Source organism: Schistocerca nitens, chromosome 3 (assembly GCF_023898315.1).
Source record: "Schistocerca nitens isolate TAMUIC-IGC-003100 chromosome 3, iqSchNite1.1, whole genome shotgun sequence".
In the NCBI taxonomy this organism is placed as follows: Eukaryota; Metazoa; Arthropoda; class Insecta; order Orthoptera; family Acrididae; genus Schistocerca; species Schistocerca nitens.
In genome coordinates, this window is record NC_064616.1 from 771,677,963 (window position 1) to 771,700,874 (window position 22,912).

Consider the following 22,912-nt stretch of genomic DNA (forward strand, 5'->3'; position numbering starts at 1 on the left):
GTTTGAAACATGGGAGAAATGACGTATTTCTCCAAGAAATGTGTAATTTAGACCCACCAAATAGTTATTTGAAGGCTTATGATGCTTTAAGTAAATTTAAATGTGTTACACGACTAAGAAGAGATGATGGTATAAGTCCATATAATTTCATAACTAATCTATCCTATCTATGTGATTAACATGACATGTGGAGAAAAGTCATAGCTACAAAAATACCTACAATGATTTCAATGAGAAAATACCAATTGATACACTTGCCTACATAGTTATATACAGAAATAAAAATCTTACATGTGATGTACAAAATACAATGGTAATTAAGAATTTTTAATTAATTGATGTCCTTTTACATATTTTTAGTAAATGGATTTTATTCAAGTACAGATGCAGTCCAAAGACTGCTCAGTTATCACTTATCGAAATAAGACCTCTTTAGAACACATTAGCATAGCTCCTGCTGAATGTGGTGTTACAGTCAGCACACAAACGATGAGACACAGCATCGCTGAGGTAGTGATGAAGTAGGAATTTCCCCAAATGACCATTTCATGAGTGTACCGTGAATATCAGGAATCGAATAAAACATCAGATCTCTGACATCACTCTAGCATTCTGACGGACATGGGCAATTCCAGGAACACTCTTCTGAATTTAAAAACTTCCACTGGCCACCAAACTTCCCAGTCATGAACATTACCAAGCATATCTGGGGTGCCTTGCAACGTACTGTTCAGAAGACGTCTGCAACCACTCTTACGGATTTATGGGCAGCGTTGCAAGATTCATGTCGCCAATCCACTCCATCACTACTTCAGACATTAATCGAGTCCGTGCCACATCATGTTGCAGCACTTCTGCATTCTCGTGTGGGCCTTACAAGATATTAAACAGGTGCACCAGCTTCTTTAGGTCTTCAATGTGTGTATATATATAAAATTTCGAACACAGCTACATTAGCCATACTCTCCTATATGCACTGACTGAAGCGAATGATCATACCAGTGGTTAATATAACGCTATGTTTAGAGAGAGCTAGTCATTTGGTAAAACGATCTTCAACCTTGGCTATGTTCTTAATAACAGCACAAATGAATGAAGTGCTTCAGTTAATTCTGAAGTTAATGTTCATATATGAAGTGTACATAGGATCAGGGAGTCTGAAACATATATAAGTTGAGTGGGCTGCCATGAAACACTCTGATTAAATTTAAATTTTATTATTAAATCTACTTCAGAAGCTAAACAACACAGTCTATTATAAATCATCTAAAAATTAGTGTGTTGGCAGTAAATGTTTTATATAACGTTACTGAATATGGAGGAAAAAGTTATTGAGGAGCTGAATGATGACTTTAAAAATGCTTTGCCAGACAAATATTTGATTGTTTGGGATTTTCAGTATTTTGAAGATGGAAATGTTAAACTAAGATACAAAGGAAAGAAAAAGGTATGTGAAAATAATGATTATGAATTTCTTGATTTTGAATTTTTAGTTTAATTTTTTATTTTGTATTCAAAAGCATGTCCTAGTGTGGTAGGATCTGAAAACTTTGTAGTTCAATCTAAATTGAGCGAACTGGGTGTAAATTTTTACGAAATTTATGCACAAATTTATGCACTAGTGCACCCAACATTCCCATATACTACCGACTTGCTCGATTTCTTTGAGACATGTATATTTCTTATGTGGAATTATTGTTAGTACAAGAAAGAGAATATTAGATTTTAACATCTGAACAATAACATTGTCAGTAGAGGCTATATATTAAATGAGGAGTGGAACTCTGATCGTCCTAAAAACGAGTCCAGTTTCTGTACAGGTCTGTCTTTTGAGAGGTTTGCAGTGTTTTTACTATGAGAAAATCGCGATTATACGTATTGTTAGCGATTATTCTGTTCTTTGGTTCCTAAGTTCCTAAGCTGCAATGCTGGAACTTGCTGCATCGTCACTAATGTCTCTATGTAAAAGCCAAGATTATTTTATGGTGAGTCTGGTATCAATGCTATTCTCAAAGGAGCAGTGGTGGGTACATTCGCTGCTTATAAATAGTTCCAACTATTGCTATCGCTGCATACGAAAGCGCAGTTTAGATACTTCGTTGTAAGATCACTGAAATCCTGTGTATTGGTTTCTCTTCGTGTGACATACTCAGACCAGAAGTGGCGGTTACTTTATTAATTGTTGAGTCTTCTACACGATTGCCGAGGACGAGGAATGATGTTTCGAAAGTGGAGACGCGCATTAATGCATGCGTTAGGGCCACATGGCGATGATGATCGAATCGCTGAAGCTCGACGTGCCAGAAGAGCAGCAGAAGAAGCGGAACTTCGAAAACCTTTAAAATATAGATATCGTAGACCGCGTTTCATAGACATTCGAACGCGTGAAGATTTACTAAACTGTCAAGACCATCATGCACGACCTGTCTTATCACCTCGACTTGGTACTTTAATATGGAACTCAGGATATGCGGAGTAAGTAAAAGAATGTAAAATATTGATAATCTTTTTCGTGTGTTCGTTTGCTAGACATCTTAGTTCGCATTTCGATGTTTTTAGTTACGTTGAATTATGCTATGTTTTATTCAAGATGCAGTTTTTAGGAAATTTTCACTCGCAAGCAACTTACAGAAAACGGGTATTGTTTGATCCCGCACTAATTGTGGCGTGTCTTATTCATGTTTCAACCATAACTAAAATTTATTTCCCTTGTACCTAAAACTTTGTTATCTATCTTTGTTTTTTTATTTGAATGTAAAATTCAACAAACATCGAAATAATTTATTTTATTATGGCCAAACTATAACGTTAATGTCACCGTCGTGTTAGTAATGGTTACGGGTAACTTTTTCTGACGTTGCATGACTGTCTTTGGACTTCAAATAAAGAAATAAGGTACATCATTTAAAATTTTTTGATTGTACTTTATTCAGGCATACGAGTTTTTCTCCTCATAGCAAGTTTTAAGTTAACTAATTAAAAGAATCATATTCTGTAGATTTTTAATTATATGGACGTATTTTTGTTCAGTGGATGCGGTTATGAATAATAGGAACTGGAAACATTTTTTTTATTTTTTTTAAACAGGAAGTATAGGACAGAGGTGTTTGTAGTCTTGCATGTGTAGCATGTAACACGTCCATATCACGAGAACTTTCTTTTTCATGCTGCATTTTCAAGTTAAGTACTTTTGAATTTTTTTGTGTTTGTTTTTTATTTATATTCTATCGAATGAACTTAACAATGCCGTTGTTCTATTGTTCTGAAGTCTTTGGTGCGTTGCTCAGTTGTCTTATGTTTATATTTGTAGAGTCTTTGGGTGAGTGTTGTGTGATTTGAGTGTTGTGTTTGACATTAGTGAGCTAACAGTAGTGAAAAATGTTTAATAAACTGAAAGTTGCCGTTTTTAACGCTGTAAGTGGCACTGGTGATATAGATCATGGTGCACAGCTAGGAATTGCAGACAAAGGACCAGATTTTGAGAAACCGCTTAAATTCAAATATAAGCGCCCCTTTTTTCTAAGTTTTACTTCTGACGAAGAGGTCCAGGTTTCTGCAGATCATCATTCGAGACCCATCATAGTACCACGAGACACCTCGCGTTTGCCTTGGCACAGTGGATATGCGGAGTAAGTATAACAAATAAGACTTCGCCATATACGTACACAAGTAGTTGGTGTACTTGCCATTCACTCGCCGCTTGTAAGTGAAAATCTTGTTGAATGCACATATATTGCGTTATTCCATATCTTTCTTGTACAGTTCACATTCAGTACTTTTACTTTGCAAAGATACCCTAAATAATTAGCCACGTTCTCACCCATTTGTATGCTCTCGTCATGGTAGCAATCAGAAAGTTTATATTTGCAGTCGTGTAGTTGATACTGATGAAATGTGACGTATTTCAGAACTGGAGTCTGTAACGTATATGACCTGGGTGACAGCTAACACTATAGAACAGTTCTTTCTGAATCTGGAATTGACTTTTCTATGTAACTGAGGATCTCCCACACCAGTCCAGATTTGTGATTTCCTTGTTTCTGAATTTCTTTTATGGGGTGTCTGTTTACAAAATGCGCATGTTAGCTGTAGGCGTATGTAGCTTACTCTTAATATGACACTCTATTTTGCTACAGTTCCTGTCTTTGTCTTCAGTTCACTTACTTCACTGGCTAATTTTTTTTTTTTTTTATCCTGTAACAATGAATTGCTTTAACAAAAATGCGTGATAATAGGGAGGTCAATGTCAATGTAGATGCTGCCGTGAAAATTGATGATCAATCTTGTAGTGCATTTTATAGTATTGTATTATGTGAATGCTGCTAAAAAAAGTGTTTGCTGGTATGTTTCCAAAAAGCCGTATTCTATACTCCCATGTTTCTGCTGTTGTTTGTTAATTTTGTTTAGTATAGTAACCGTCAGCAAGTTCTACCTCCAAGTTTTAAATATGTGTCATATAGCTAAGATAAGCTGTTCGTGTCAGCCATTAATAATACAACAGCCGGCCGAAGTGGCCGTGCGGTTAAAGGCGCTGCAGTCTGGAACCGCAAGACCGCTACGGTCGCAGGTTCGAATCCTGCCTCGGGCATGGATGTTTGTGATGTCCTTAGGTTAGTTAGGTTTAACTAGTTCTAAGTTCTAGGGGACTAATGACCTCAGCAGTTGAGTCCCATAGTGCTCAGAGCCAATAATACAACAATGATAGTTCCACCCAAATTTGAGAGCTGATTTGGATTGCGATGATGCTACTAAGATAGTGAATTTATGTGTATGGAGTGATGTCATTCCTTTATAAATTGAGGTTTTGACTTGAGTTACATGGCTTGCTTGGGTAGTGATATTTATGCTGTGTTGCCTAAGAAAGACAGGATTGTAAGTCCCAGGCTGCCACACATTTTAAACTTGATACATTTAATCACCTTATTTTGTTATTTATGCTTTTAAGGGATTAGTTGTTTTTTGGTTTGATTGGTGTAATTACTCTTATTTTTTGTTGTAGGGTTATTTTAGTCTTATTTTCACTGTGTTAAACTAATGTAGAGGTGTGTTCATGTTCTGTGAAGTGTTGTTTACAATATATTAACTGATTTGTCAGTTAAGTTGTGTATATTGATTCCCTTGTTCTGCTTATTCAATAATTGAGATTAGCTTCACCCATTCCGTAGTTGTTAACCATTTTTCTTGTAGACTTTATGTTCTGTTATTAATTTTTGTGATTCTGGTTGTCTGTGAAATACCCATTCTACTCACAGATACGAAGAAACACCAATAACTCAGTTGAAGACTTTCTGTCCAGCAGATTCTAGGTGGTGATTTATGGGCTAGTGTCTGATAACTCTCCAATCTCCCTGAATTTTAGGTAGTGGTGACGGACCATTATGTAGTGTAACTCCAGCACTAGTTTATATTGGAAGATAACAGTGGAGCAAACATCTGTGAATATGAAATAGAACTTGTGATAACAGACTGATCTGAGACCAACTAAACCCACAGATATCTGCTGTTGGCTTCATTGTATGTCATAATGGTGTTGGCGTGTGTGATGTGTATAAATAGAGCACTGATAATAATATTTTGCATCCATATTGCTTTTTGGGATGTAGATTGTGGTGACAGACTGATCTGTTGCATTGTCCGTGGTGCAGGTAAAGTTCATAAGTGACATTGTGGTTGTGATTTGGCGAAGCCAACGGATGTGTATGCGAAATGTTAGTTGAGGTGATTTGCTGATCTGTTGCATTATGCTTTGTGAGTTGCCAAAGCATTATCAAAGGCAAAACTATGGGAATTGAAGATGGCGGAACAACTGAATTTCAGAATCACTGTTTATTTTTTATTTATTTTTTTTAATCATGGGACTAGAGAGGTGGATTTTTGAAGATAAGAGATCAATTTTTACTATCAGAAGTAATAACACATTCACTCTTAGTCATACATGCTTTGGCGTTGCCAGCATCTGCTCATGGGTGGCCCATTGTAAACTTCAGCCAAATTCTTTGTGGTAAAAAATAAAACTGCAATGCTGTTAAAGATACATTGCATTACATAATAAACAAATCTCCAATGGGTATTTTTGGCATATGTCGGGCTCCAACTATGAAAAATGAAGGGGGGGGGGGGGGTGGTAGGGAGAGCACAACATAATTCTTACTAGCAGACACAATCTTGTGTATATCTCAGTCAAATTTATGGAGCAAGATGGAACAGCAGTTAAGAGTGTAATTTTGTTCAGTAATCATAGGCTTCATATCCACCTCCGGGTAGCATTATTTAGCTTTTCTACGGCTACTTAAACAAGGCCACACAAATTTTTATTGTTTACATATACTTGAACATTCAGAAGTACTGCTGTGTGCTGGTTAACCAGGGTTTCCGTGGGTATTTTAAGGCAAGTGCTGGTATGCTTCCTGTTGAAGGGACACATTCAGCTTCCTTTCCCAATCAGAGATCCATCAACAGGATGTTAAACACTAACCTTCCTTTCCTCCTGAGATTGATGTATGTGTTGTGTTTGATGTTGCCGTTCTTTGGGGCCAACGGAAGCGACCGATTCCACCCATCTGCTTTGACCATGGTGTAAGGGTGTTGTTGTGTGTGATGTCATTACGATGTGGAGTGTATGAGTTGGTTGTGTTTGTAGATGTCATCTCGTTGTGTATTTATTGTGTATTGAACGTGTTTTAATTTACGTAGGGATGTTTGGCTCATGAATTTTTGAGGTGTTGTGGTTTTGGTTTTGTTTTTCGTAGTTGTATATGGTAGTTTTTTCGTATCAATAGTTATGGTTGACCTATATAGGTCATGGGAAGTGTCTGATTCTTGCAGATTTTGTAATTATTTTCTTCTCTTTTTTTGTGTGTTTTGGGATCGTGGTATGTCCTTTTTTTTTACTGCTATATTTAGCTTGTCCCCTCCCTAAAACCCTCAGTTTCACGCGGCTGCCCCGTTAGGTTGATTGTATTTTTGGAGGGAGATGTTATTGTCTTATTTGTGCATATTTTCGTGTTTTTTGCAAATGTATGAAGTGATATCATAGGCGCCATATTGGAGACGCTTAGAATAGCCATTTCCACCATATTGATGACGTCATGGGTGAAAGCAGGCAGGCGGAATCGGACACTTTGGTAATCCCGTTCTGTGTATTTATTTGTGGTCCCTTGTCAGTCCATTGTGGTAGAATTCCGGGCATTATGGAAGCGTTCGATTCCACCTGTTTGCTTTGTCATCAAGGTGGCAGCCACCCCTATTTCCAACATATGCCAACCATAACATCACTACATATGCGTGTGAAAAAAACTAAAAATGACATGACAATATTTGACACCAGCAATAAAATGAAACCAACAGGCCAACCACAGGAAGTAATGGGTTGGGGACAAGGTCAAGCTAAATATAGGACATCTTCAACTTTCGTAGTCCTGTCTTCCTCAGTTGTAATATTATGGTATATTGTTAGTCTTTACTTGTTGACCATCTAACTGCAACTGAAACACAATTTTTGTGCCATACGTGTTTTGCCTTTATTCTCTGCAAGGCATCTTTAGTGGCCTGGAATATGTATGTATTTTTACTATTTGGTTTACATATTGGGGCAGTGTATACATAGGTTATAAACAGTTCTGGTGGCTGGTTTTCCTATGGGGTAGTAATATTTTAAATTCTACTTACAGGTTCCGTGGGTGATTTTGTACGTGTTGTGTTTTAGTTCTGTTTGTGGCACTGTTCTTCTTCTTATAACTGCCATTTTGGGTTTTGTTTTCCACACTTCACATCACTAGGAACTGAACACTTGTTTTGATTCTGTGTTTTGGTTTGTGTTGCCAGCTGTCGGATGTTACTGTCAAAGATCGAATGTTAGTGCCCCATAGATGCCAGATCCCTCTGTGCAGTAGGATTGTGAGTCAATGTTTGTGGACGTTGTTCCATCCCCACTGGTGACAGGCAATGATCATGCTGCATGACAGGTCCACCTGGCCTCCAGTAACGTGATCATTTAGTGGTATTGTAATGGGTACTACTGTCACCTACTTTCACAACAACACCTTATTTCTTCTTCTTCTACAGTGTGCATTGCTCTCGAAGAAATGCGCCTCACCGATGACCATTCTCCAATGCTCTGTGGATATTGTGCATTCTGTCAGAATCTTGCTGGTCTCGGGAGGGATATAGATGTCATCAGTGAATGGATTCCACTTCACACCTTGTTGGAGGCAATAGCGGCGTGGGTGCAAACAACCTCAGTGGTTACCATTTGCAGTGTTTACCAACCTCCAGGCAGGCCACTTCCTTATGTTGAATTGACCACATTAATCCAACAACTCGTTCCACCCACCCAACATCTCCTGCTTCCTACTGGGGGACTTCAACCTGTACCACCCCTTATGGGGAGTACCATTTTGGCTAGTAGTGGCCTTCTAATTGATCAGCTTGTTACAGACCATGATCTGCGCCTATTCAGTGATGGTTCTCCTGCCCACTTCAGGGCTGCCCGTGACACCTTTTCAGGTATAGGTCTAATGATCTCTTCCCCCAATTGTGTGGCCTTACTACATTGCTCACTACAAGATAACCTTTATGACAGTGACCTTGCTGCCACCAGACAAATCGGCTACTGTGTTGGGCACTTCCCATGACAGACCCAAAAAATTGCAATAGCTATTCAGGATCACTGATGAGCGCTGCAGCGATTGAAATGACATCCTTCCCAAACCAACCTTATCACTTGTAATCAACTTCATGCTAAGTCTTCCTATGTAATCAGATGCATTAAGAAGGAATGCTTGGAGTGCTCTCTCTTCTCCCTGGGAAAGTATGCCTCTTCATTTCTGGTATGGGCCACCAACGTTGAACAGTTGTTCTGGGTCTTGTCCTACAGGGTGGTCTTTGTATCGACTCATCAGTTCTTGCAGCACACCTTGCGAACCACTTTGGGACATTAGCAGCATCCTCTTCCTGTCCAGCTACTTTTCTACTGCAGATGCAAAAAGTTGAAAACATCCCCATACATTTCACTGCCCGTCAAAGCTGAATCATATAATGAACCCTTCATTGATAGGGAATTACTTCAGACATTTGCCCTGTCCCATGACACAGCCATATGGCATGATTAAATTCATGATCAGATCATCCAACACATGAATGTTCCCCAAAGACACCATCTCAACATTTGGCCCTCAGGTGTCTTCACTTCGCAATGGCGAGATAGCATAGTTGTCCCAGTCCTTAAGGCAGGCAAGAATCCGATGTGTCTCGGCAGTTGTCGGCCTATTAGCTTGATCAACATACTCTGTGTGTTGTTGTTGTGGTCTTCAGTACAGAGACTGGTTTGATGCAGCTCTCCATGGTACCCTATCCTGCCAGCCACTAGTAGCCGTGCGGTTCTAGCCGCTTCAGTCTGGAACGGCGTGACCGCTACGGTCGCAGGTTCGAATCCTGCCTCGGGCATGGTTGTGTGTGATGTCATTAGGTTGGTTAGGTTTAAGTAGTTCTAAGTTCTAGGGGACTGATGGCCTCAGATGTTGAGTCCCATAGTGCTCAGAGCCATTTGAACCCTATCCTGCGCAAGCTGCTTCATCTCAAAGTTCCTGCTGCAACCTACATCCTTCTGAATCTGCTTAGTGTATTGATCTCTTGGTCTCCATCTATGATTCTTACCCTCCCCGCTGCCCTCCAATACTAAGTTGGTGATCCCTTGATGCCTCAGAACATGTCCTACCAACTGATCCCTTCTTCTACTCAAGTTGTGCCACAAATTCATCTTCTCCCCAATTCTATTCCGTATCTCCTCATTAGTTACATGATCTATCCATCTAATCTTCAGCATTCTTCTGTAGCGCCTTATTTTGAAAGCCTCAGTTCTCTTCTTGTCTAAACTCTTTATCGTCCATGTTTCACTTCCATACGTGCCTACACTCCATATAAATACTTTCAGAAAAGACTTCCTGACTATATTTGATGTTAACAAATCTCTCTTCTTCAGAAACGCTTTCCTTGCCATTGTCAGTCTACATTTTATATCCTCTACTTCGACCATCATCAGTTATTTTCCCCCCCAAATAGCAAAACTCATCTACTGTTTTAAGTGTCTCATTTCCTAATCTAATTCCCTCAGCATCACCTGATTTAATTTGGCTACATTCCATTATCATTGTTTTGCTTTTGCCGATGTTCATCTTCTATCCTCCTTTCAAGACACTGTCCATTCTGTTCAGCTACTCTTCCAGGTCCTTTGCTGTCTCTGACAGAATTACAGTGTCATTGGCAAACCTCAAAGTTTTGACTTTTTCTCTGTGGATTTTAATTCCTACTCCAAATTTTTCTTTTGTTTCCTTTACTGCTTGCTCAATAGACAGATTGAATAACATCGGGGATAGGCTGCAACCATGTCTCACTCCCTTCCCAACAACTGCTTCCCTTCCATGCCCCTCGACTCTTATAACTACCATCTGGTTTCTGTACAAATTGTAAATAGCCTTTCGTTCCCTGCATTTGACCCCTGCCACCTGCAAAATTTGAAAGAGAATAGTCCAGTCAACATTGTCAAAAGCTTTCTCTAAGTCCACAAATGCTATAAATATAGATTTACCTTTCCGTAACCTATCTTGTAAGGTAAGTTGTAGGGTCAGTGTTGCCTCACATGTTCCTACATTTCTCCAGAATTCAAACTTGTCTTCCCTGAGGTTGGCTTCTACCAGTTTTTCCACTTTTCTGTAAAGAATTTGTGTTAGTGTTTTGCAACTGTGACTTATTAAACTGATAGTTCGGTAATGTTCACAATTGTCAGTACCTGCTTTCTTTAGAATTGGAATAATTATAGTCCATTTGAAGTCTAAGGGTATTTCAACTGTCTCATACACCTTGCTCACTAGATGGAAGAGTTTTGTCATGGCTAGCTCTCCCAAGGCTATGAATAGTTCTAATGAAATGTTGTCTACTCCTGAGGCCTTGTTTCGACTCAGGTCTTTCAGTGCTCTGTCTATCTCGTCACACAGTGTCATATCTCCCATTTCATCTTCATCTACGTCCTCTTCCACTTCCATAATATTGCTCTCCAGTACATCACCCTTTTATATAGACCCTGTATGTACCCCTTCCACCACTCTGCTTTCCCTTCTTTGCTTACAAGGGAACCTCCCCATCGCACTCCCCTCAGTTTTAGTCATAAGTTGGCACAGTGGGTAGGCCTTGAAAAACTGAACACAGATCAATCAAGAAAACAGGAAGAAGTTGTGTGGAACTATGAAAAAAATAAGCAAAATATACAAACTGAGTACTCCATGCGCTAGATAGGCAACATCAAGGATCGTGTGAGCTCAGGAGCGCCATGGTCCCGTGGTTAGCGTGAGCAGCTGCGGAACGAGAGGTCCTTGGTTCAAGTCTTCCCCGAGTGAGAAGTTTAATTTTTTATTTTCAGACAATTATTATCTGTCCATCCGATGTGAGGTAATTGCTCTGTAGTATGGTGACACTACACCTAAACAAACATCGAAACACATGTCGTCAGTCGACTACAGCGCACGGAAGAGAGAGTATTCCTGCTAACGACGCTCCCTGGCTGGCAGTTGGCTGTTCGCTACTTTGGACAAGAGTGCATTAAATACGTGAGATGTATTCCGTGGGCAATATGAATCCAGCAAATATAGCTCGCGACTTCAATAACAAGGTCAATGAATATTTTCCGAACTTTAAGGAATCGGAAAGTTCCTTAAGGGATCGAACGATTGTCGAACATTTGTATGATTATTTCCTACATTTGTTGATAAACAGTACTTGTGGTGATGACGATACCTTGCTGATTGCTTCGGGGCTGTATGTACCAGATGATGAGATTGTTGATGATCTATACGAAGAACACAAAGAGGAAATACTACGACTTCAATCTGATGGTATTTCTTTGGCTTACTTGAAGGAAATGCTCCAATACAGGTTACTGTCCAAACCAATTAAAAGAAGAAAATATAGATGGAGTGAAGTAACAAATAAATTTAAGAAATGTAAAGGGATGGAGGAAAAAAGCACAATTAAATATTGCAAAGACGTCGTGGAATGAGGTGGAACCCGAAGACAGAAGTTCAGTGAACTAGAAAACCATATATACCGACAATTTGTTAAAGCCAGAAATGAAGTAAGTGCAGTGCATGATACAGACCTACAGATTTGGGGATTGCATTACGCTAAACAAATCGGCCTGGACTTCAAGGCTTCATCTCATTGGCTTGTCACGTTCAAAAGAAAATACAAAATCACAAGCAGGAATATTACGAAATATGTAAGCAAGAACTATGCGAATTAACTGGAAGAACTTTTAGAGTGTTCCTAGATGTTTGTTACAGAAACTAATGTCAGATTCCAACAGTATGAAGACGCATATATTAACACAGATCAGTCCGGTTTTAACTATGAAATGAAATTGACCCGCACGTTATCGTTAGTAGGAGAAAGCGACATGGAATGCACTGTAGACCAGCTGCATGCCACTTCACATAGTTATACCGTACAATATGCTCTGGACAAAGCAGGATTTTTTACCTGCATTTTATTTAAGTTTGCAGGAAAAAAATGGTGTATTTGGACCGCAAGTTTAGCAACAGGTGAATAGGGTACTTGCGCAAACGCCGAACGTCATTGTGAATTGCAGTGCGTCAGGAAAAATGGTTGAAAAGACTAGTGAAAGACTTTAATGAAGTGTGATTGCTCCTTACGCGGACACAGATTTTGCCTTACTCCTTGACAGCTATACAGGACAGAAGGCTCAAGCATTGTACAATTTTAGTGTGGGAGTAGACGTGATTACCATTCCTCCAGGTTGTACACCTCTTGTGCAACCGTTAGATGTGTTTGGTTTTCGGCAAGTGAAATACTTTGTGAAAAGATTCTATGATTTTGCAAAGCTGCACAGGTACACAGACCAGTATTGTTTACGTGATCGTATGTCAATTATCAAAGTTCAGGCAATCACACATAATCAACTTCGCTCTCCAAAATTCCGGGACATTTTCAGATTTGCTTGGACATATGCAGGATTTGACGGTCTACACACGGAAAAGCCGGCCGGTGTGGCCGTGCGGTTCTAGGCGCTTCAGTCTGGAACCGCGTGACCGCTACGGTCGCAGGTTCGAATCCTGCCTCGGGCATGGTTGTGTGTGATGTCCTTAGGTTAGTTAGGTTTAATTAGTTCTAAGTTCTAGGCGACTGATGACCTCAGAAGTTAAGTCGCATAGTGCTCAGAGCCATTTGAACCATTTTACACACGGAAAAATTTGAAAACGTAAAAAACATATGTTTTGACAGAGCACAGGGAAAACTGTGCGACTGTGAAATTGTTGCATTCATTTGTTGCAGTTTATGTGACAAACTCTTATGTTTTCATCACTTTTTTGGGAGTGATTATCACATCCACAAGAAAACCTAAATTGGGGAAGGTAGAAGAATCTTTTTACCCATTCACCAAGTGTACAAGTTAGGTGGGTGGACAACATATTCCTGTCATGTGACGCACATGCCGTCACCAGTGTCGTATAGAATATATCAGACGTGTTTTCCTGTGGAGGACTTGGTTGACCTATGACCTTGCAATCAAATGTTTTCGGTTCCCATTGGAAAGGCACGTCCTTTCGTCTACTAATCGCACGGTTTTGCGGTGCGGTCACAAAACACAGACACTAAACTTATTACAGTGAACAGAGACGTCAATGAACAAACGGCCAGATCATAACTTTATAACTTTGCGAAAATAAAGAAAGTAAACTTTTCACTCGAGGGAAGACTTGAACCAAGGACCTCTCATTCCACAGCTGCTCACTCTAACCATGGGACCACGGCACTCCTAAGCTCACACTCTCCTCGATTTTGTCTATCTTGCGCATGGACTACTCAGTTTGTATATTTTGCTTATTTTTTTCGTAGTTCCACGTAACTTCTTCCTGTTTTCTCGATTGATCTGTGTTCAGTTTTTCAAGGCCTATCCACTGTGCCAACTTATAACTAAATCTGGGGGGGGGGGGGGGTTGTGATGGGGAGGTTCCCTTTGTTAGAACTGGTTTTCCATCTGAGATCTTGATATTCAAACAAGTGGTTCTCTTTTCTCCAAAAGTCTCTATAATTTTCCTGTAGGCAGTACCCCTAGTGATATATGCCTCTACATCCTATCATTTGTCCTCTAGCCATCCCTGCTTAGCAATTTTGTACTTCCTGACAATCTCATTTTTGAGACAATTGTATTCCTTTTTGCCTGCTTCAGTTTCTGCATTTTTATGTTTTCTCCCGTCATCAATTAAATTCAGTATGTCTTCTGTTACCCAAGAATTTCTGCTAGCCCTCATCTTTTTACTTACTTGATCCTCTGCTGCCTTCACTATTTCATCTCTCAAAGCTACCCATTCTTTTTGTACTGTATTTCTTTTCCCCGTTCTTGTCAAGAGTCCACATCTGCCCCTGGAAATGTCTTACAATTTAAAACCTGGTTCCTAAATCTCTGTCTTACCATTATATAATCTATCTGAAACCTTCCAGTGTCTCCCGGCCTCTTCCATGTATACAACATTCTTTCATGATTCTTCAACCAAGTGTTAGCTATGATTAAGTTGTGCTCTGTGCAAAACTATCAGGCAGCTTCCTCTGTCATTCCTTACCCCCATTCCATATTCACCTACTACTTTTCCTTCTCTTCCTTTTCCTAATATCGAATTCCAATCACCCATGACTATTAAATTTTCATCTCCCCTCACTATCTGAATGATTTCTTTTATCTCATCACACATTTCTTCAATCTCTTCGTCATCTGCGGAAGTAGTTGGCATATAAACTTGTACTACTGTGGTAGGCATGGGTTTCGTGTCTATCTTGGCTACAATAATGTGTTCACTATGCTATTCATAGTAGCTTACCTGTGCTCCTATTTTTTAATTCATTATTAAACCTACTCCTGCATTACCCCTATTTGATTCTGTATTTATAGCCCTGTATTCACCTCACTAAAAGTCTTGTTCCTCTTGTCACCGAACTTCAGTAATCCCCACTATTTCTAACTTTAACCTATCCATTTCCCATTTTAAATTTTCTAACCTACCTGCCAGATACAGCGATCATTTCACACTCCAATCCGTAGAATGCCAGTTTTGTTTCTCCTGACGACGACGTCCTTCTGAGTAGTCCCTGCCTGGAGATCCGAATGGGAGACTGTTTTACTCTTCTCCCCAATTTTATTCAATACCTCCTCATTAGTTATGTGATCTACCCATCAGATCTTCAGCATTGTTCTGTAGCACCACCTTTCGAAAGCTTCTATTTTCTTCTTGTCTAAACTATTTATCGTCCACATTTCACTTACATACATGGCTACACTCCATTCAAATACTTTCAGAAACGACTTCCTAACACTTAAATCTATACTCGATGTTAACAAATTTCTCTTCTTCAGAAACGCTTTCCTTCCCATTGCCAGTCTACATTTTATATCCTCTCTACTTCGACCATCATCAGTTATTTTGCTCCCCAAATAGCAAACCTCATCCACTACTTTAAGTGTCTCATTTCCTAATCTAATTCCCTCAGCATCACCTGACTTAATTTGACTACATTCTATTATCCTCGTCATGCTATTGTTGATGTTCATCTTATACCCTCCTTTCAAGACACTGTCCATTCCGTTCAACTGCTCTTCCAAGTCCTTTGCTGTCTCTGACAGAATTACAATGTCATCGGCGAACCTAAGAGTTTTTATTTCTTCTCGATGAATTTTAATACCAACTCCAAACTTTTCTTTTGTTTCCTTTATTGCTTGCTCAATATACAGATTGAATAACATCGGGGAGAGGCTACAACCCTGTCTCACTCCCTTCCCAACCACTACTTCCCTTTCATACCCTTCGACTCTTATAACTGCCATCTGCTTTCTGTACAAATTGTAAAGAGCCTTTCGCTCCCTGTATTTTACCCCTGCCAACTTCAGAATTTGAAAGAGAGTATTCCAGTCAACATTGTCAAAAGCTTTCTCTAAGTCTACCAATGCTAGAAACGTAGGTTTGCCTTTCCTTAATCTAGCTTCTAAGATAAGTCATAGGGTCAGTATCGCCTCACGTGTTCCAACATTTCTACGGAATCCAAATTGATCTTCACCAAGGTCGGTTCTACCAGTTTTTCCATTCGTCTGTAAAGAATTCTCGTTAGTATTTTGCAGCTGTAACTTATTAAACTGATAGTTTGGTAATTTTCATATCTGTCAACACCTGCTTTCTTTGGGATTGGAATTGTTGTATTCTTCTAGAAGTCTGAGGGTATTTCGCCTGTCTCATACATCTTGCTCACCAGATGGTAGAGTTTTGTCAGGACTGGCTCTCCCAAGGCTATCAGTATTTCTAATGGAATGTTGTCTACTCTGGGGGCCTTGTTTCGACATAGGTCTTTCAGTGCTCTGTCAAACTCTTCACGCAGTATCGTATCTCCCATTTCATCTTCATCTACATCCTCTTCCATTTCCATAATATTGTCCTCAAGAACATCGCCCCTGTATAGATCCTCTGTATACTCCTTCCACCTTTCTGCCTTCCCTTCTTTGCTTAGAACTGGGTTGCCATCCGGGCTCTTGATATTCATACAAGTGGTTCTCTTCTCTCCAAAGGTCTCTTTAATTTTCCTGTAGGCAGTATCTATCTTACCCCTAGTGAGATAAGCCTCTACATCCTTACATTTGTCCTCGAGCCATCCCTGCTTAGCCATTTTGCACTTCCTGTTGATCTCATTTTTGAGATGTTTGTATTCCTTTTCGCCTGCTTCATTTACTGCATTTTTGTATTTTCTCCTTTCATCAGTTACATCCAGTATCTCTTCTGTTACCCACGGCTTTCTACTATCCCTCGTGTTTTTACCTATTTGATCCTCTGCTGTGTTCACTATTTCATCCCTCAAAGCTACCCTTTCTTATTCTACTGTATTTCTTTCACCCATTCCTGTGAATTGTTCCCTTATGGTTTACCTGAAACTCTGTACAACCTCTGCTTGAGTCAGTTTATCGAGGTCCCATCTCCTTAATTTCCCACCTTTTTGCAGTTTCTTCAGTTTTACTCTACAGTTCATAACCAATAGATTGTGGTCAGAGTCCACATCCGCCCCTGGAAATGTCTTACAATTTAGAACCTGGTTCCTAAATATCTGTCTTACCATTATCCAACCTATCTGATACCTTCCAGTATCTCCAGGCTTCTTCCATGTATACAACCTTCTTTCATGATTCTTGAACCAAGTGTTAGCTATGATTAAGTTATGCTCTGTGCAAAATTCTACCAGGCGGCTTCTTCTTTCATTTCTTAGCCCTAATCCATATTCTCCTACTACGATTCCTTCTCTTCCTTTTCCTACTGTTGAATTCCAGTCACCCATGAGTATTAAATTTTCGTCTCCCTTCACTACCCGAATAATTTCTTTTATGTCATCATACAGTTCATCAATTTCTTCATCATCTGCAGAGCTAAGGCGTGGGCTTAGTATCTGTGCTGTTTCCCCCTTCCCCCCCCCCCTCACCCCCCCACAACCCCCCCCCTCCCTTCCTCCCCCCTCCCTCTCCCCGAATGAACCATGGACCTTGCCGTTGGTGGGGAGGCTTGCATGCCTCAACGATACAGATAGCCGTACCTTAGGTGCAACCACAATGGAGGGGTATCTGTTGAGAGGCCAGACAAACGTGTGGTTCCTGAAGAGGGGCAGCAGCCTTTTCAGTAGTTGCAGGGGTAACAGTCTGAATGATTGACTGATCTGGGGTTGTAACACTAACCAAAACGACCTTGCTGTTCTGGTACTGTGAACGGCTGAAAGCAAGGGGAAGCTACAGCCGTAATTTTTCCCGAGGGCATGCAGCTTTACTGTATGATTAAATGATGATGGCGTCCTCTTGGGTAAAATATTCCAGAGGTAAAATAGTCCCCCATTTAGATCTCTGGGTGGGGACTACTCAAGAGGACATCGTTATCAGGAGAAAGAAAACTGGCGTTCTACGGATCGGAGCGTGGAATGTCAGATCTCTTAATCGGGCAGGTAGGTTAGAAAATTTAAAAAGGAAATGGATAGGTTAAAGTTAGATATAGTGGGAATTAGTGAAGTTCGCTGGCAGGAGGAACAAGACTTTTGGTCAGGTGAATACAGGGTTATAAATACAAAATCAAATAGGGGTAATGCAGGAGTAGGTTTAATAATGAATAAAAAAAATAGGAGTACGGGTAAGCTACTACAAACAACATAGTGAACACATTATTGTGGCCAAGATAGACACAAAGCCCACGCCTACTACAGTAGTACAAGTTTATATGCCAACTAGCTTCGCAGATGATGAAGAAATTGATGAACTGTATGATGACATAAAAGAAATTATTCAGGTAGTGAAGGGAGACGAAAATTTAATACTCATGGGTGACTGGAATTCAACAGTAGGAAAAGGAAGAGAAGGAATCGTAATAGGAGAACATGGATTAGGGCTAAGAAATGAAAGAGGATGCCGCCTGGTAGAATTTTGCACACAGCATAACTTAATCATAGCTAACATTTGGTTCAAGAATCATGAAAGAAGGTTGTATACATGGAAGAAGCCTGGAGATACCAGAAGGTATCAGATAGTTTGGATAATGGTAAGACAGATATTTAGGAACCAGGTTCTAAATTGTAAGACATTTCCAGGGGCAGATGTGGACTCTGACCACAATCTATTGGTTATGAACTGTAGAGTAAAACTGAAGAAACTGCAAAAAGGTGGGAATTTAAGGAGATGAGACCTGGATAAACTGACTAAAGCAGAGGTTGTACAGAGTTTCAGGGCGAGCATAAGGGAACAATTGACAGGAATGGGGGAAAGAAATACAGTAGAAGAAGAATGGGTAGCTCTGAGGGATGAAGTAGTGAAGGCAGCAGATGATCAAGTAGGTAAAAAGACAAAGGCTAGTCGAAATCCTTGGGTAACAGAAGAAATATTGAATTTAATTAATGAAAGGAGAAAATATAAAAACTGAGTAAATTAAGCAGGCAAAAAGGAATACAAACGTCTCAAAAATGAGATCAACAGGAAGTGCAAAATGGCTAAGCAGGGATGGCTAGAGGACAAATGTAAGCATGTAGAGGCTTATCTCACTAGGGGTAAGATAGATACTGCCTACAGGAAAATTAAAGAGACCTTTGGAGAAAAGAGAGTCACTTGTATGAATATCAAGAGCCCAGATGGAAACCCAGTTCTAAGCAAAGAAGGGAAAGCAGAAAGGTGGAAGGAGAATATAGAGGGTCTATACAAGGGCGATGTACTTGAGGACAATATTATGGAAATGGAAGAGGATGTAGATGAAGATGAAATGGGAGATACGATACTGTGTGAAGAGTTTGACAGAGCACTGAAAGACCTGAGTCGAAACAAGGCCCCGGGAGTAGACAACATTCCATTAGAACTACTGACGGCCTTGGTAGAGCCAGTCCTGACAAAACTCTACCATCTGGTGAGCAAGATGTATGAGACAGGCGAAATACCCTCAGACTTCAAGAAGAATATAATAATTCCAATCCCAAAGAAAGCAGGTGTTGACAGATGTGAAAATTACCGAACTATCAGTTTAATAAGTCATGGCTGCAAAATACTAACGCAAATTCTTTACAGACGAATGGAAAAACTAGTAGAAGCCGACCTTGGGGAAGATCAGTTTGGATTCCGTAGAAATATTGGAACACGTGAGGCAATACTGACCCTAAGGCTTATCTTAGAAGCTAGATTAAGGAAAGGCAAACCTACGTTTCTAGCATTTGTAGACTTAGAGAAAGCTTTTGACAATGTTGACTGGAATACTCTCTTTCAAATTCTGAAGGTGGCAGGGGTAAAATACAGGGAGCAAAAGGCTGTTTACAATTTGTACAGAAAGCAGATGGCAGTTATAAGAGTCGAGGGGTATGAAAGGGAAGTATTGGTTGGGAAGGGAGTGAGACAGGGTTGTAGCCTCTCCCCGATGTTATTCAATCTGTATATTGAGCAAGCAGTGAAGGAAACAAAAGAAAAATTCGGAGTAGGTATTAAAATCCACGGAGAAGAAATAGAAACTTTGAGGTTCGCCGATGACATTGTAATTCTGTCAGAGACAGCAGAGGACTTGGAAGAGCAGTTGAACGGAATGGATAGTGTCTTGAAGGATAGTGTCTTGAAGGGAGGATATAAGGTGAACATCAACAAAAGCAAAACAAGAATAATGTAATGTAGTTGAATTAAGTCGAGTGATGCTGAGGGAATTAGATTAGGAAATGAGACACTTAAAGTAGTAAACGAGTTTTGCTATTTGGGGAGCAAAATAACTGATGATGGTCGAAGTAGAGGGGATATAAAATGTAGACTGGCAATGGGAAGGAATGCGTTTCTGAAGAAGAGAAATTTGTTAACATCGAGTATAGATTTAAGTGTCAGGAAATCGTTTCTGAAAGTATTTGTATGGAGTGTAGCCATGTATGGAAGTGAAACATAGACGATAAATAGTTTAGATAAGAAGAGAATAGAAGCTTTCGAAATGTGGTGCTACAGAAGAATGCTGAATATTAGATAGGTAGATCACATAACTAATGAGGAGGTGTTGAATAGGATTGGGGAGAAGAGAAGTTTGTGGCACAACTTGACTAGAAGAAGGGATCGGTTGGTAGGACATCTTCTGAGGCATTGAGGGATCACCAATTTAGTCTTGGAGGGCAGCGTGGAGGGTAAAAATCGTAGAGGGAGACGAAGAGATGAATACACCAAGCAGATTCAGAAGGATGTAGGTTGCAGTAGGTACTGGGAGATGTTGAAGCTTGCACAGGATAGAGTAGCATGGAGAGCTGCATCAAACCAGTCTCAGGACTGGAGACCACAACAACAACAACAGTAAAATGCGTTTGGGGTCCATTCTAATAAAGACTACCTTCGCTACACGGTCGGCGGTGCTCCAGGCATGCGACTGCGTAGGGGACGTCCCAGTGTCCATTGTCCCACATCTGGCGCTCAATAGGACGCAGGGGATTATTTTCGATTGGGACCTCCTGCTGCAATCTGATGAGGAGCTCACGGCCAACCTGGAGCATCATGGCGTGCATTTCATCCGGCGAGTCCAGCGCGGCCCCAAAGATCGTCGCGTCGACACTGGGGCCTTTATCCTAGCCTCTGAGGGGGATATTCTCCCAGAGAAGGTAAAGGTGATGTGCTATCGGTGCGACATGCGACTTTACGTCCCGCCTCCTATGCGATGCTTTCGATGTTTGCGCTTCGGGCACATGTCGTCATGGTGTGAAGCTGAGCCCCTTTGTGGCGATTGTGGACGTCCCCTTCGTGAGGGACATACATGCGCCCCACCACCTCGGTGCGTCAGTTGTCCTGGCCTCCACCCGCCTAGATCTTTCGACTGCCCCGCATATCAGAAGGAGAAGAAGATACAAGAATTGAAAACCTTGGACCGTCTGTCTTATTCTGAGGTCAGGAAGAAATATGACCGCCTCCATCCCGTGATGTTGACAACGTCGTTTGCTTCGGTCGTGTCCACTCCTTCCGCAGTATCCTCACCCCCATCCTGTCCCCCCTCCATCTCCTCACCCCATCCGGGGTCTATGCCTCTGCCTCCCAAATCCCTCCCTTCCAAATCCCTCTCCCTCGCGGCCACTGCCCCCTCTGCCCCAGGGGCCACCCTTCCTCCTCCTCCTCCTCCTCCTCCTCCTCCTCCGCCGCCTGAGAAGCGATCCTCTTCTCAGGTGTCCATCGGGGAAATATTACGGACCCCGGCTTCCGAGGTCCGGCGTTCAAAAAAGGACCTCGAGTGTGAGGACTTTCTTCGGGTGCAGCCCCCACAGCCCACCATCCCTATGACTCATTGGTCTTCCTAGAAGGCCTCAAAGAAGAAGTCTTTATCCCCCTCTCCACCCCGGCACGTTTCGTCTGATGCTCCATCCGACAGTCTATGCTCCCGGCCGTCCTCAGTTTCGTCGGGATGCTCTGCTGCCAGGCGCTCAGCTGGCCTGTTGTCGGCAGAAGATGCTGCCCCTCGTGCGCAACCCAGGATTGTGGCCGCAGCTGGCAACGACTCGTTGGAACAGGATCCGCCTCCCGACGGTTCTAGCGATGTTCCCTCGAAATCTGGCTCTCCGCTGCCGCCGAGGTGACCAGCTCTTCACCCATTTCGTTCCCCCTTTCTCTGATTCGCGATGGCTCTGTTACATTGGAATATAAGAGGTATTCGATCTAATCGTGAGGAATTACAGCTGCTCCTACGCCTGCACTTTCCGCTCGTCATTGGTCTCCAGGAAACGAAGTTACGCCCAACTGACCGTATTGTTTTTACCCACTATACCTCCGAGCGATCTGACCTAACCCCTTTGGACGGTATTCCAGCTCGTGGTGGGGTCATGTTGCTCATTCGGGACAATGTCTATTACCATCCCATGCCATTGACCACCCCACTCCAAGCAATAGCTGTCCGTATTACTCTTTCTGCCTTTACTTTTTCTGCTTGTACTGTCTACACTCCATCGTCATCCACAGATAGTCGGGCTGATTGCTGAGATTCCTCCGCCGTTTTTATTGTTTGGCGACTTCAATGCCCATCATCCCCTTTGGGGTTCTCCTGCATCCTGTCAGAGAGGCTCCGTCTTGGTGGATGTTTTCAACCATCTCAATCTTGTCTGCCTCAATACTGGTGCCCCAACTTTCCTCTCGGACTCTACTCATACCTACTCCCACTTGAACCTCTCGATCTGTTCTACCACTCTTGCCCGTCGGTTCGAATGGTATGTCATTTCTGACACCTATTCGAGCGACCATTTCCCCTGTGTCGTTAGTCTCCTGCACCACACCCTATCCCCACGTCCCTCGAGCTGGAACATACCGAAAGCTGACTGGGGACTTTAATCCTCCCTGGTGACCATTCCGGACCAAGATTTTCTC

The 22,912-nt window shown here is 41.3% G+C and overlaps 1 protein-coding gene across 2 annotated transcripts in view; it reads left to right on the top strand.

Moving 5' to 3' along the window:
* Nucleotides 1–3,325: 3,325 nt before the first annotated feature.
* Nucleotides 3,326–22,912, top strand: part of LOC126248775 (protein phosphatase 1H) — a 174,464-nt gene continuing 154,877 nt past the window's right edge. For both annotated transcript variants that reach the window (XM_049950143.1, XM_049950144.1), the window contains exon 1: nt 3,326–3,629. In XM_049950143.1, coding sequence (XP_049806100.1) covers nt 3,379–3,629 — 251 coding nt within the window. In that variant the 5' untranslated portion in view covers nt 3,326–3,378. The remainder of the gene's footprint in view (nt 3,630–22,912) is intronic.